A 14,694-nucleotide genomic window follows, 5' to 3' on the forward strand; every position below is an offset into this window, starting at 1 on the left:
TCTGTGTGTGTGTGTGTGTGTGTGTGTGTTAGGCATTGGGGGTTGTTTAAAGTAAAAGGCTGTTATGTGTTCTGTCTTTTGTCGTGTTTTTTTTTTTAATGGACCCACATGTTTTATGAAATCAATGTATCCGATTGATTGGGACATGAAGTCACATGCGTATGACTGATGAGGACAATAATGGAGGGCTACGCGTAATCAGTGTGTGAGCAGGCAATTCAGCTGCTTCGTTTCTCAGCCTGCACTCAGGGTTGAGAAAGGACAAAGTGAGGGAGTGTGTATTTAAGCTTGTGTGTCTGAAAAAGAGAGCTAGCGAGTAAGACAGAGGGAGACAGAGGGAGACAGAGGGAGAGCGCTTGAGCCTGGGTTTTCTTTGCCGTGCTTTTCAGCTCCTCTCTGACTGGAGAAAGAGGCGTGTCCATGGACCAGTATAAAGTCCAAGGAGAGCCACTCGTGTTGAGCCATTCTCAGCAGTGAGCCCTTCACACTGCACACCGGCAAAAGGAGGAAACTGCAGCTGTTATTCAAAACGGTGCCTTTTTGATTCCCTGCTTTGCATTTGGACACTTGTAGACCAGATTCTTTTTCTTTTTTTTTTGTGTGTGTTTCAATACAGGGTCGGTCGAGCCTCCGGACTCAAACTGGAAGAGAGAGCAAGACCCACCTGAACACAGTGGTGGATATCCGTCCTGCAACTGTTCATTCCAACATAACAAAAACTACTTCTTATCACTACTACATTCGCCAGCCGAGCAGCTCAAGCGCAGGCTCCAATTTCCACGCTGTGAAATTGAATTAGAGGAACAGAGAGGCAATACAGCAGAGGATTTGTATCTCTGCAATTGAAACACAACAACCAGCTGAAAACCTCCTGTTGAAGTAGAAAGCGCTCACAACATTCAGAGGAGAAGGAAGCAGAGGGGAGCGCACACGCGGGTGAAGGATTGCGTGCAGGCGCCTCCTGGGCTGCCATGGTGCGCGGAGGTGCCGCAGCAGTAGCGCCGTCCTGCTGGGGCCTTTGGGCATTTGGCGCCCTGTCGATGGTGGCGCTGTGCTGGTCGGACCAAGCCATCCGTTGCCCGCTGTGCTCCGAGGAGAGGCTGGCCAGCTGCCGCCTGCCGGACGGCTGCGAGGAGACCGTGCGGGAGGCCGGCTGCGGTTGCTGCCCCACCTGCGCCCTGCCAAAAGGGGCGCACTGCGGTGTCTACTCGCCCCGGTGTGGCACGGGCTTCCGCTGCTACCCGCCGCGTGGCGTGGACAGGCCACTGCACTCACTGATGCACGGCCAGGGGGTGTGCACTGACGAGAGGGAGGTGGAGGAGAACTCAGGTGAGACTGAAGGGGTTCCGAGTCTGTGTGTGTGTGATCTACCAAAGCGTTCGCACAGTGCAGATGTGTATGTCAACATGCTCTCATAGTACCAAGGCTCTCCCCAACTTGTATCTATGTCCCTTACGTTCTGTGGACCCGGGCGGACCAGAATGTTGTCCCTCTGCGCTCCCTGGGCCTTACCTCCGCCGGGGCGGGGTCGCAGTTGGGCGGGTGTGGTGGGGCGGGGTCGGGGAGGGGTGACAATGTTCTGCTTGTTTACACTAATCTCGGCTAAATCCTCAACCAGAGGGGGGACACACACACCGGCTCCTCACGCATGGCCTGATGGGAGAGCGCGCACAGTCCCTCCGCTGTCTTGCGGGCCGCTCGCTGGTGAAAGGGGGGGCCCTGATGTGAGACGCAGAGCGGGCTTCAGAGGGGACAGCGCTGTGGGGATAGCTGAGGTGGGCATGTGTGCATACGAGCGTGCATAAGGACTCATTCTACTGTACGTGTGCTGCACTCTTAATGCCCGTGTGGCCTGCAAGTCAGTTGCATGTTTTAGTAAAGGGAAGCATGCGTTTATTTAATGCAGATCTCCTCTCCCATCTACCACTGGATGTGCAATTACCTCATCAGGCCAACGTTAAACTGAGATCCTTTAGGCAGTTGTGTGGTGCAGGCAGTGAAATGAAATGCATTGTAGTAGTACTGGGAACGTGAGAGTCTAAGGTTGTGTGAGGAAGTGTATGTGTGTGTGTTTGTAATGGGAGGAGGTAATAAAAGCTGCTGTATGAAATGAATGTAATGTGGCCAGCCTGGGGCTATTAGAGCGCTCAGTAATTCACTTGGTGCTCTTTTCATGGACGCCTCCATTCCCCCGCCTGCTGCTGCAGATGTTTTACTCTTCATTTACTGATGATGCATCTATCCCACTCTTGTGGTGTGGCTTCCTATTCTCCCCTTCATTGTTGCATTTTTCTTGCACAGGACAAAGTGTGTTTCCACTTTCGCACGGTGGAATATCTAATACTGGATGTCATCTGCGGCTCCAGTTCCCTGCTTTGACGTTAACTTCTTTCTACTGACGAAACACTCTCCACTGTTTGTTTACCTCCTCTCTCCATAAAGGGAGGGGTGTTGGTTTCCATTATGCCGAATGAGACAATTGTTATAATGTGTCACGCACAATGTGGTTTTTGCATTTGTTCCAGATGATCGACTAACAAGCCTGCTGAGCCCAGGCTCACAGATAGTTACTAGTTATGGTAGTTGGCTATTGGCTGGCGCCAGAACACCACGGATTTCGATTAACTGCCAATTGAAAACTCCCAGGACTCTCATCTTCATTGCAGCATCTGTCCCCCCCCCCCCGCCCCAACAAGCCTTTGAGCGCATCGCCCACCACGTCCAGCTCCTACATGAGGATGAGCTCATCGGCACTCTTGCTGCCAGAGCTGAAATGAGAGCCTTCTGCTCTCCGTGCAGGGCCAGCGTAGGTCAGGCCGGCACAAAGCATGACTAAATGGAATCAGAAAGAAGAGGAAAGCTGGTCACGGCACGATAAAACAGAGGGGTGCAATAGCTTGGCATGGCTCTGTCCCTCCATATCAGTTCATCTCGGGGAATATGCATTAGTTCCTCTCTTTGATGCTGCGTTGTGTGATCAGCTGGTCCAGAAATGTTTTTTTGTGCTCTGGGGGAGGAGGGGGGGGGGGGTGGGGGGGGTCTCGGGGTCCCCTTTCTAGTAGTAGACGGCAGTGGATGGTCGATTTTTGGAAAGTTCATAAGTTTTGTTTTTGGTGGTCTGTAATCTGAGTGCTGAGTTCTGTTTACCTTCACGCTCCTTCTCGCCCCCGGAGTTTGTCATAACAAAGCGGGGAAGGTACTGCCCAATAAGTCTCTCCGTAAATCAATTCTTCTGGGCAGCAGCTCAGGAGCGCTGCATAAGAATGTTCTATGTAAACCGTGGCAGCAGAGAGACAATCGGAGAGGCGTGGGGGAGAGCCGGGGAGCAGCTCCACTCACAAGCAGGAGATCTCCTTTGTGGCGCATTCACCGTACTTATGCATTATTAAACAAGGGGGTGCATCTCCTGAATACGTGTCCGGTACTGCCCCACTCCTAGCAACAGTGAACATGCCGGATAAAAATAGAAGAGGGTTTTCAAAATCCGAGAGAGCTCACGATGAAAAGAATTTAGCAGCCCATTAAAAGCATTTTAGGATGTTGGGGCTATTAGTTGAAACTACTCGACAAAATGCAGCATAACACTTGTATCACAAAGAGTAGTGCTACTTTCTGAGTAGATCCATTTTAAGGCTGCTTTTCTTCTAACTACCAACGAAAGAAGCTGCAAAGTTATTATTTTAACCAGGCCGTTGCCACAGATATGCCATTGGTCTATATCTCGTGGGTCAAAACGGTGTTGTTCTCTTAGAAAAAGGCTAATCTTGAACCACATTTCCATGGCAACAAAAAGGATTACCATGTACCTTATGACAGGCCTCAGTGCATCTTAATATTGCATTGTTAGAAACCCTCTCTATTGCAATACTTGGAATAAATGATCACGCGTGTACTGGCATCTGTTCCTGGCACACTTCCTTCTGACAGTGAAACGGATGTAATTTAAAGTCTTACACCTACAGGTGGAGCTTGAATGAAGCCGTCGGTGGAGACAAACTCTGCCCAACTACACCCCGGTTCACTGTGACGCACACAGGTCTTTATGAAAGCAGCGTGCCAAGCTAGATGTTTCTTTCTCACATGAGCGAGGGACCCTCGGTATGTTTTGGGAGATGTTCCCCAAACCTCAGATGTCCCTTGATGTCGCGTACTTGCTTTTTTGGGGTTGTGCAGCATATTAGTACCACTGAGCATGATTTCCCCCCCTTCTAGTGTTGATATATAGACAACCCGACATTGCCATGGAATCCAAGGAGAACAGTTAATCCTCATAAACTGAGATTTCGTAAATTAACCTATTAATTTGGTAAGAAAAAATTGTAATTCGCAATTTAAAACAATTTCAATGTTTGTTACAAATAAGGTAAAACATATATTAAATTTCCTTTCCTGGGATTTGAACTCAAGACCCAGATTCTGTGCATATATTAAAACAGGAGCAATCCACTCCAAATTAAGTTAATGATGTAGCTCAAAATAGATTGACCCAATTCACAACAGCTGCAGGTTTCTCTCTATTCCTACAAGTATTCATCACATGTAAAGGTAGTACGAGTGCATCAGCAAGGGATAGATTAGCCCAGCTTGCAACTGCACAAAAGCAGGTTTTCTTTCCACCATCCAGTATGTTTGAAGTATTTGCTATGTAAAATATTGTGTGAAAGATGTAATCAAACCGCTCAGCAAACTGTTGCTGCTCTGCATGTCGGCATCGTCGGCCAGTGAGCAGCTTTCCTCTGCGCTAAGGCTGCCTTTGTGATTCACCGTGGATTTACGTAGATTTAACTTCAGGTCACGTCTTTCCTTTTGACAAACGTGTTCTAAAAGGTACCATTGGCCTCACACTAGTACTAGACACGAACGGAGATGATTAACCGATTCAAAGAATCCTCCTGCCTGGAATCTAATATTGACTGAAAAGAACAATTTCTTGGTAGCGAGCCCTTGTGATGTTTGAGCTTGCTGCCAGAATCTGCTGAAAGGACATTCACTAAAGTGTTGCAAAACCTTTGGAGTAGCCTCCCCAAAGACAATACATTTCAAGTATTTCAGGTGATTAGTTGCTGTCCATGCGCTATTCCACTTGGTATCAAGGACGGTTTTGCTTTTAAGCCAAAGTCGGCGAGCTGTGTTTTGTATTTTGTTAAAATCAATATCTGTGAAACATAGATGAATAAGAAATGAGCCTGGCTAAGGCTCAGACCTCGGTAATGGAGTTGATGCCTGCGTGCTGAGCAGAGGCTCTACGTTGCACTGAACATGTGGGATCTATTAAATGCCGAACAAAAAAGACTGTATATAAGATTAATAAAGTATAACTTAAGATCACAGCAATGCTGCTTTCACCAACCACAATTCAATTTCAGCCTTTTTTCTATTTGACTACAGTAATGCTTTTACTGCTCTCTAAGGTTACATGCTTTAATGTGCGTTTGGTCATAAAGTGCTATGGCTGCAGTATAAAGCTCCAAGTGTATCGAAAAAAATGGATACCAATTCTTCACGAAATTCACAACATGTTTTTGTTGAGCAAAATATTCCGCTTCGATCCGTGTTTGTTGGCGTTCAGCCTTTCAAATGAAACACGTTCAGAGAAGGAAACTCCCCCTGCGTGCGACACACAAAGGGAGGATCACACCTGTCTTAAGGGAGCGGTCCAACATTCTAAAAGAACCACACCTTACATTTAGGTAACCGCAATAAAAAGGGGGGGGGATGGTGTCAGAATATGTAACAGACTTAAAACAACAAGTTCCATATGAAAAGGCCAATGGAAACCGTGATTGAAAACATTCACAGTTCTGCTGAGCCGCACCTATTATAACGGACCACACCCAAGAGTCATGTCACATTCCTACATCTCTGCAGCTAATTAAGAAGTCGAACCACAAACGGTCAGAAAGACACAAGGATCTTCGTCTATATAGGAAAGTAGCGGAATAGGAGTTGTTTTTGTTAAGAATTGACCTGTGACTGAGTGGGAGATTTCACGGTTGGTAAATATATCTGTCAGTATTCTCACATATGTTCTCGGATTTATTGTTAGGTCAAAACAAATGCCAATACAGTGATATCCATGACAAGCTTATATCCATGCCGGTACTTCAGCCAGGCTCTATGTAAGCAAGCAGTTCCTCTCTCGCTGTTTTCAAACTACCGGTAACAATCCTCAAAGGTCCGACGCAGTGGATACTCTTTTGTTTAAGACCCAATATCTGAGCTAGTGGAAGTATAAACCATAGGAAAGCCCTCTGCCAATCTCCCTGAGCATAAGTAAATATTCATTCGAGAAGGATATTTATCGCTGATGTTTTTCCAGTTCAGCCTTAAAGCCGCGAACACTGGAATTTGAAATCTGATGAGACTCTGCCACTTTTTCACAGACGGAAGACTTGGCATGGGCTTGTAATAATGTAAATTAAATGATGTATACCTTTTCAACAATGTCTGATTATGTGACAACAAATGTTCAAAAAGGATTATTTGTTAACTCAAGATTTGTCTCTATCTTTGCTGTGCACCTGACTGGCAATATGTCAGCCCTGGCTAATGCACCGTAAGAATAATATTTTAAAAGACAGCTGCTCTATTGAAACCACACAGAGAAGTTGCAACTTCCTCCATCGAAAACAGCAGTGGTAGCAAACAGGACATGCCACCCCTGACCCACTTCTAAATCACTTTGACTCGCCCTGCAAAACTGCGTCGAATGTTGCAAACGAGGCGAACAAACAACTTCGAACAAAGGAAACAGCTGAGGCCCTGTTTGCTCTTGGGAGAAGAAAGCGCTGATGGGCAAGACACTTCTCCCTCAGACAAACACTGTCACCTCCGAACCCCCGGTCTTGTTGTAAGAACAGAAGGTGGCCCAGGATCGATATCCTGAACACACCAGGGCCAGGATTAGCTCACCAAGTAGAACTACAACGAAAAGCTCACTGCTTTGGATTGTGTGTACGTACACTTCATGCACTGTGCACCTGAAGGGAAGGCTGCTCACGAGGCTACGAGGCCACCTCCATTTCTCTCTCTGCCAACGGCAAAGCGTTGAACGCCTGGGAGTCGTCTTAAACGTTAACCAGAGCTCGGATCGCGTTCGGAGCAGGAACGGCCTCCAAAACGCAGCGCTCTGATTCTGGTGCCAATCTGTAAAATGCCTTTGGTTACGAGCGGAAAGTGTGTACTCTGCCAGCTTTTACAAGCCACAGGTGAAAAGCCGCACGCACGTGCACGCAGCCAGGCACACACAACTGCTGTCCTTCATCTTGCCCGACTTGTGCCCCCCACCCCTCTCTCCCTCCCACCCTCAGCCACCAACCACCTCGCGCACAGTTGTGCCCACTGCAAACATCCTCTAACGACCTCCATCTGGCACAGTCCGACGTTGTTGTGGAGGGCCGGGGAGTGGAAAGGGAGGGGGGGACATTTCCTGAGGAAGCAGCTGGCTGCCTGCCGGGCCACGGCGCTCCAGCTATCGTTTGAAAGGCCTCAGAGCTGGTGCCATAGCTGTGGTGTGGTAGCTGCAGAGCAAGAGCCGAGATGCAGAGTGAAGAGTCCTCCCCTTCGCCCCCCCCCCACCCCATGAGATTGACCTGGCCTAATATTTAGCCTTCATCTCGCCGTGCTCAGCGATGCAGAACGACAAAGCAGAAAGGCAGAAAAGCGCTGGCTCTGCTAATCGTTACAATATGCTGCCCTAAATATTGCCCGTATAATTCAATTGTGATATTAAAAGCAAATGTGTTTGACTAACTGTTTATGTTATGCTCGAGCACACCTTTGTTGATGGATTTAAGTAAGTAAGGTATCATTCATTTTCTTTCAGCGATGGACAGGCAGGATGAGATCATTCCTGACCACCCAAACAACAGCAATATCCGCTGCAGTCCGCAGGACAAGCGTTGCATACAGAAGAACCTGGCGAGGCATCCTCCCAAATCCACTAATCAGAGGAGCAACACTGCCAGGGAGGAGACCAAGGCAGCGCTGGTGAGAAAAAGAGTCCCTCTGACGTCTTATCAGTTTCACAGGGAGCTACGAACCTGAGAAATCTCCTCTGCAGCAGCACATGCCTCCAGCCGCAGCACGTGTTTTATATTAAGGCCTTTTTTTTAGTTCCAAAGCCACAAGCGCAAATGTCCGGTTGTAAATGTACAAATTAGTTATTTAAAGGCCATAACATTTAATTGCAGTCTTGCAAAATAACGTGCAGGTGCACATTGACATCAACATCAGCAATTTGCTGTTTTGAGATTGGCGAGGGCAGGATCATAAAATCCACGAGAATGTGTAATAGGCTTTTTGTGCTGTATTTTGTACATTCCTTTACCATAGAAAAGTGTATTGTGAATGCACAGTAACACCACCGTCTCCCACACATGAAACGAATGATGTTTTTAAAGACTTTCTAAGAATGCCGCTGGCGATTGGTTGAAGAATCTGCCAGAATGGTGCGTTCACATGGACTCATTAGTTGGCTCAGGACTTTTGTGTGTCAAATCAAAACCGTACCTCACTAAAGCACTTGGACTTTGACATCAATAAATAAATAAATTATTGTAAAATAAAAGTTTATATTTTCCCAGTTTGCTTCCTCTGAATGCTTTACTTAAAAATGGGCATTATTAAAGAACTGGGATTTTTTAAAAATTCATTATAAAAGTGCATCTATGCATATTTTATGTACACACTTTCTATGTGGACATGAGGATGATCGTGGAGAGGAAATATTTTTTTCTTTTTTATACTGGTTTCCACTTTATCAATGTTTTATCACAGAAATATACAAGATAATAATTAGCATTCTTTTATAAACAGCAATATTTTGTCAAAACGGTAAATGTCTACAAACATCAATTGACGAATGATTTCTCCTACAGGCGCCGTGTCGTGCTGAGCTACAGAGGGCGTTGGACAGACTGGCGTCAAACAGCCGCACACACGATGATCTCTTCACCATCCCCATCCCCAACTGTGACAAGAACGGAGATTTCCATCTCAAACAGGTGTGGGAATTCAAGCCAACGCCTGTTATGAGCTTTAAGGAATTAATGAGCAGACCGCCATTTCCGCTATTTGGCAGAGTTTCGCGCAGTAGTTGTATTAAACATTCCTATCTTTGTACTTTAAATAGTTTCTTTGAAACAAGCGATATGTGTGGCTGTATCCTTTGGACATTTATAAGAACAACACAAAAGTGTCTCCAAGCAGACCGTTGTGGGGATGCCGTGTCCTTTCTTTCCTCCTGAACCCACTTAAAAAGTGATCAGTTTGTGTCCAGGAACAAGAGTTAAACATCTTGTGCAAAGTGGTTTCCCCCCAATCATTAACGATAATCCCTTTATTGCTGTGATGGATGAAATGTTTTGTTGTTGTTATTTTGTCTTTGCAAGATTGGGCAACTATGCAGGTAATGGGGGAGAGAGAGAACACAAAAACACAGATAAGACTGCAGCGACTCGTCTAAGCAATCAAAGCAGCAGACGCAGAGTGAGAGATAGAAAAGAAAGCTCTGCGAAGGCACCAGTCACCAAGCGCCTGAGTTGATTGTGTAACATGGTTAAAGGATCTCTGTCTGCTCAGAATCACAGGCATCTGTTTACTGTTTAACTAAAACTGCACTGCGGTAAACCCTGTTGGGAAGTAAAGCACAGCTCAGGGCGGACGACTGGCGATCATTTCATGGCAGGGTTGCAAGTACAAAATAACACTCAACTTTTTACTGGCGGAACGTTTCAAAGTTCACAGAAGGAATCATATGATCTCAGCTGTCAATATAATGATTTATATCTATATCTTTAGATATATACATATACAAACGTGTAGAAACAGGATACCACACCACAATTTATGCAGGACAGGGTGTGCAAAACAATCAAAACATCTGCAGGTCTGATGCTAACATTGGAGGAATATGGCCCGCCAACAGAGCATCGAGTGCTATTCTGTAACCTCTAACTTAGTGCTCAGTTTCATATAAACCTGCATTACTTGATTTCTAGAAGGAAGCACAACAAAGCTGTAAACACAGCACGAGACAAATGGTCACCTTCACCAAACATGTTCACAAATAGTTGCCTATTTACACATCGAGCAGAGACAGAGAAACACTCCAAACAACATGGAGTTGTGTTTCATCCTCCTGGCAAACTAAATATTTGCCCCGTTTCAGCTCTGTTTTGCTCTCCACCAAATGTCAGACTGTGCTCCGCGGAGGCTAACATGTTACTTTTTCCAAGTCCAAGTCTCAAATGTTTCAGCAAAGGTAGAAACCAGCTTTTTTTAATAGTCTCAGTCCAGTCTCTGGTCTTTGTGTTAGAGTAAAGCCCAAATAATCGCAAGTCGACTTAAGTCCAAGTACCCGTCTGCGGTCACCAGCTGAAATTAGCAGCAACGACTTTTACGCTACTCGTGCTGCTTTAATCCACCGTTGAAAGAAAACAACATTTGACTGCCTTTGTATTATTTGAACCTGTAGTTAAAGACGTCTTCATACTATGACGTTTGACATCCCTCCCTGGCCACAGTGTCATCCTGCACGCGACGGCCTGCGGGGAAAGTGCTGGTGTGTGGACCAGAAGACGGGCATGAGGCTGCCAGGCCCACTGGAGCTCCGAGGGGATCTGGACTGTCACCAGCTAATGACCGCAACCCTGAGAGATTGAAGGGGGCAGAGGCAGCGATGGGTGCAGCACCAGCGGGATTCTACTGCGCGTATACTAGTAGAACTACACGAGGAAAAGACTTTACTCTAGAGCCTCAGCTTCACCTGAGGCCAACTGTACTTTGAGCCTGCGCAACAAAAAGGAAACTATTGTTTTGAGTTCTTTTGCTATCTTGTTTTTGTCCGTGAGAGTATGTGAGTCTTTCCAGCACTTGCTGTGTGTTGTGTTGTTTCCACTATGTGAACTTAACAGCGTTACGTCTTATGGCCCGTGTGCTTTAAAGTTACGTGTGGAAGAAGAAAAAAAAAACTTTCCATAGATAACAGTTGTAAATGTGACTGTTGTTGGAGAGCAAAATAGAGTCAGCCGGGATTTATTGTAAAAGTATGAAAATGTTTCAACCCACCAGATAATCAGACCCACGCTAGGACAGGATGTGTAAACGTTTGTTTTAATCTCTCTGGGAGCACGAGGCCAGGTGCAATCACCGCATCAGGGCAATCCACAAAGATTCGTCAAAGGATTGCAAACTAGTTTCTTCACACAATTGGCGGAATTGGTTGTAACGCATCGCTCTGGTTCAACTGCCCTGTATGTCATAAACGCCGCTCATCTGGTCAGAAGGTGAGCGCAAAGCACAAGAGTCTGGTTTAAGAGCAGCGATAAAAGAAGGGACGAGAACAGATAAAGTGAAGGAGGACACAGGGGCAACAAAGGGATCCAACAAACCCCCGCTGTGTGTTACCAAATGATAAGCCATAGCTTTTCACAGCATCAAAGCCAAAGTGAAAAGTGAGATTAGTTTGAACGACTGTATCTCTGAAAGGCCAGAATAGATTTGCTTCATGTCCCGGTCGTAAACCCTTGTTCTTCCTCTCTATCATCGAGCTCCAAAGGACTAGAAGCTCTGCGCGCCGCTGATAGGATAAGTTACAGTGTGACTTTCATTTCTGGAAGAATGTGGTTCAAAACACAGGATTCCTCTCCAAACAGACTGCTTGGCAGACCTTTGGTGGTGCTATGTACTTACTGTGCCAAAATACATAATAAACCTTTTGGGGCATTTGGGGGGATTGTAACCGAAAACTTACCATCACTATGTGTGAGCAACAGCAACATGTGTGACGGTCTGCACTAACTGTTGAAAATGGCTTCTTTAAATGAGTGTTTTGAATGGTAATGTTAAATTATATGAGAAACATCCCGCCATCACCGCGGCTACAAATGGCCTATTGTTTCATTGGCCTGTGTTTTAAATTGCAGGCGTGATGTCTCTTTAATATCCAAGTTTTAATGATTAAACTCCCGTCTTGGGCAACATGTAGCTTTGAATGGAGGAGGTGCAGCAGTAAAGATAGTGTGGTGTTTATGTGCAAACAATAATTTCCTTTTTAATTTGACTGGTTTTATATTGTCTGTAGGGCCTCACACAAATAATTAAACAAGTGTTTTACCAGTACAAGTGACGTAGTGACTCATCAAATATTTTAGATACTGCAGGCAATATTATTAAAGTTCAGGGCAGAGCAGCAGGTTTAAGCTACTGATGGTGTTTGGACAGCCTGCTCTTTCAGTTTGACGGAGTACCTTATAGACGATACAAGCACAAATTCATCTCGTGTGGATAGAAGGACAGTATTAGCGTTGCTGCCCGCGCAGAACATCAAATGTCAACCTTACAAATCAACGGCGTGGGTTCTGCAGTGTTGTGTTCTTTCTATGCTTCCACATGCTGATATCATCCAATAATCTTAGAAGTATTAAAAGCACAACCCTCTGACGGGAGGTCCATTCAGCTATAAACAGTTATTAACAAGTGCCATGAAAACTATTGATGTTATCATTATTATAATGTATTTTTGCAAATTTTTTCATTATTCAGTTTGGTCAAACCCACCCATGCCGCCCCACCTAAAATGCAACAGTATATGCATATATGTAGATGGCGGTAAAGGAGAAAAGTCAATTCTGGTGCTATTCTAATGCTGTTCAGTGTTTCCCTTTGGTTTACACCATCAGGGGGGATGGAGGAGGGGTAGTAGTCAGTCCGCTGGTGCTCTCTGTCCAATGGTGTGTGCACAGACCTATTCGCACTCGTGTCGGTGCAGAACTATTAGAATTATTATTATTATTTTTATACCAGACCTATTAAGGGGGGAGGGGGATGGGGTTATAATGATAGGGGAATTGTGCAAAGTAGAAAAACATGACAACTTTAGCAGCGATTTATTGTTGCCCTCCCCCAATCTATCTTCAATGCGTCCGGAAGTAACATTTTGGAAAACAGGCTTTCTACTATTTGTTAACCTAAGAACTTGAATGGTGTGTTTTTTGTGCACTATGACTTCTATCACTCTGCTACAAAACAAACGCTTTTGCAATATATTGAAATCCTGTATGTTTAGCCGGTATAAACTAATCTAATAGAAACAATGTAACAAAACTACATAAAGGGTGAAACATTATCAAATCACTGAAACCACTAGTTGTTAGTCGCTGGAAATTGATGACCAATTTTGCTTGTCACTACAAAAATAAATGTGTTCAAAGGCACTACGGTGAACTACCGTTCACCAAAATGCAGACAAATAGACAAAGATGGCGTGGATGTGGATGTGGAATCATTGCTACGGCTTAAAATGGTCAAACACCAAACAGCACAAAACTTTGTTCAGTTACCTACATGCATAAACTCTTTCTAATCATTCATCAAGTAATGCATAGTTACTGAACACAGGTGACATCTGTCGAGGGTTTTGGCTTTGACATTGTAACTTTTAACTAACATAAGCTGTGTATTACGTAATCTATAGTAAGTTGCTTGATCTGTAACTGCATTTCTCTGGAACAGACTGTCATGTTTGGCTTTGATATTATCGATTGACGTCTAGAAGATATTCATTCATGTTTGCATGCATACATTGGACCAGGGTTAGAAACAGTTACGCCGTTGTGTATCTTGTCCAGAACAGGACCGTCTGCATCACTGTGTGATGAAAGAAATGAGACGATCAGTTACGTTGAACATGTTAACCAATGAAACAGTACACATTGTAATACATCAATTAAAACCCTTTTTAAAAATACATTCTTTTTCCTGTCGCCGTTATTAGTAGCAGTAGTTAGTAAGTTGTAGCATTGTAGTATTTTAGCTGATCGCAGATATATGAGAACTAGCATTTATGTTGGCCTATAAGTCACAGGAACTACAAAACGCCATTCTGCAGGTTTGTTTTCTATTAGCTTGTATCACATCAACTACATACAAAACGTACAGATACATTAGGAATGAAGTAGTACATAAAGATGAGCTCCTCAATGGCTATTTGGTCAAAAATGTAATTAAAAGCCAAACCTTTGAGATAGCACACATATGATATGATATATGATTAATTGTGTTTAATGTTCGCATAGCTCAGTAGTCTATTATAGTTTTATAAAAGTTTATTTACCTTTACGTTATTACTGACAGCAATGTGATGATTGTCAAAGTTTTGTGTTACTTTATTGCTGTTTTAGTTCTTTGTTTGATAGCCACTAAAATGCTCTCATCAAGAATTAATGCTATGTGACTATTTCTAAATGCTTAGATGGGATTTGGTAAAAAATAGATTTCCCAAAATCTTGCAGGAAACACATTTTTGGATAAAAGGTTGTAGGTGCTTGATAACATATTGAGCTGTGTTCTAGTTTTTACTTTACATCCGAATGTACAACCAGAACAGAGCTTGCAACAAATCAAATGTGTTGCCTCAAGTGAGAGGCCAAAAATTAAACAATTACGGCTCACATTTTGGAATTCATGAAACTAACCAAGTCAGTAGGAAAATGCCCCATATGTGTCGATGGGTAGGATGACTGCTGGTTTGACAAACCGGTTATTGATAAAAACTAATTCGCATTTTTCAAAGAAAAACCTCTGGAATGATACATCATAATAATCTGACTGCGACAGCTTTCTAAAAATATCCCCACCATCCACCACCAGAGCAAACTTTCAAGTCTGCTTAGTTCCACTGTCTGAGTCTAT

At 44.4% G+C, this 14,694-nt stretch overlaps 1 protein-coding gene across 1 annotated transcript; it reads left to right on the plus strand.

The window, feature by feature from the left end:
- Nucleotides 1-328: 328 nt before the first annotated feature.
- LOC120825704 (insulin-like growth factor-binding protein 4) lies at nt 329-13,750 on the plus strand. The gene is made up of 4 exons (XM_040187486.2): nt 329-1,329; nt 7,826-7,989; nt 8,880-9,005; nt 10,527-13,750. The coding sequence occupies exons 1-4, from the start codon at nt 972-974 to the stop codon at nt 10,662-10,664; spliced, it is 786 nt and encodes a 261-aa protein (XP_040043420.1). The 5' UTR covers nt 329-971; the 3' UTR covers nt 10,665-13,750.
- The last annotated feature ends 944 nt before the right edge of the window (nt 13,751-14,694 follow it).

The sequence above is a fragment of the Gasterosteus aculeatus genome, chromosome 9 (assembly GCF_964276395.1).
Source record: "Gasterosteus aculeatus chromosome 9, fGasAcu3.hap1.1, whole genome shotgun sequence".
Lineage (NCBI taxonomy): Eukaryota > Metazoa > Chordata > Actinopteri > Perciformes > Gasterosteidae > Gasterosteus > Gasterosteus aculeatus.

What these genes read in the sequence shown, in the direction of transcription:
- LOC120825704 (XM_040187486.2), top strand. Translation starts at nt 972, where the DNA reads ATGGTGCGCGGAGGTGCCGCAGCAGTAGCGCCGTCCTGCTGGGGCCTT. An exon ending in AGGAGACCAAGGCAGCGCTG is followed by an intron (nt 7,990 to 8,879) that starts GTGAGAAAAAGA and finishes TTTCTCCTACAG; the next exon opens with GCGCCGTGTCGTGCTGAGCT. An exon ending in GAGATTTCCATCTCAAACAG is followed by an intron (nt 9,006 to 10,526) that starts GTGTGGGAATTC and finishes CCCTGGCCACAG; the next exon opens with TGTCATCCTGCACGCGACGG.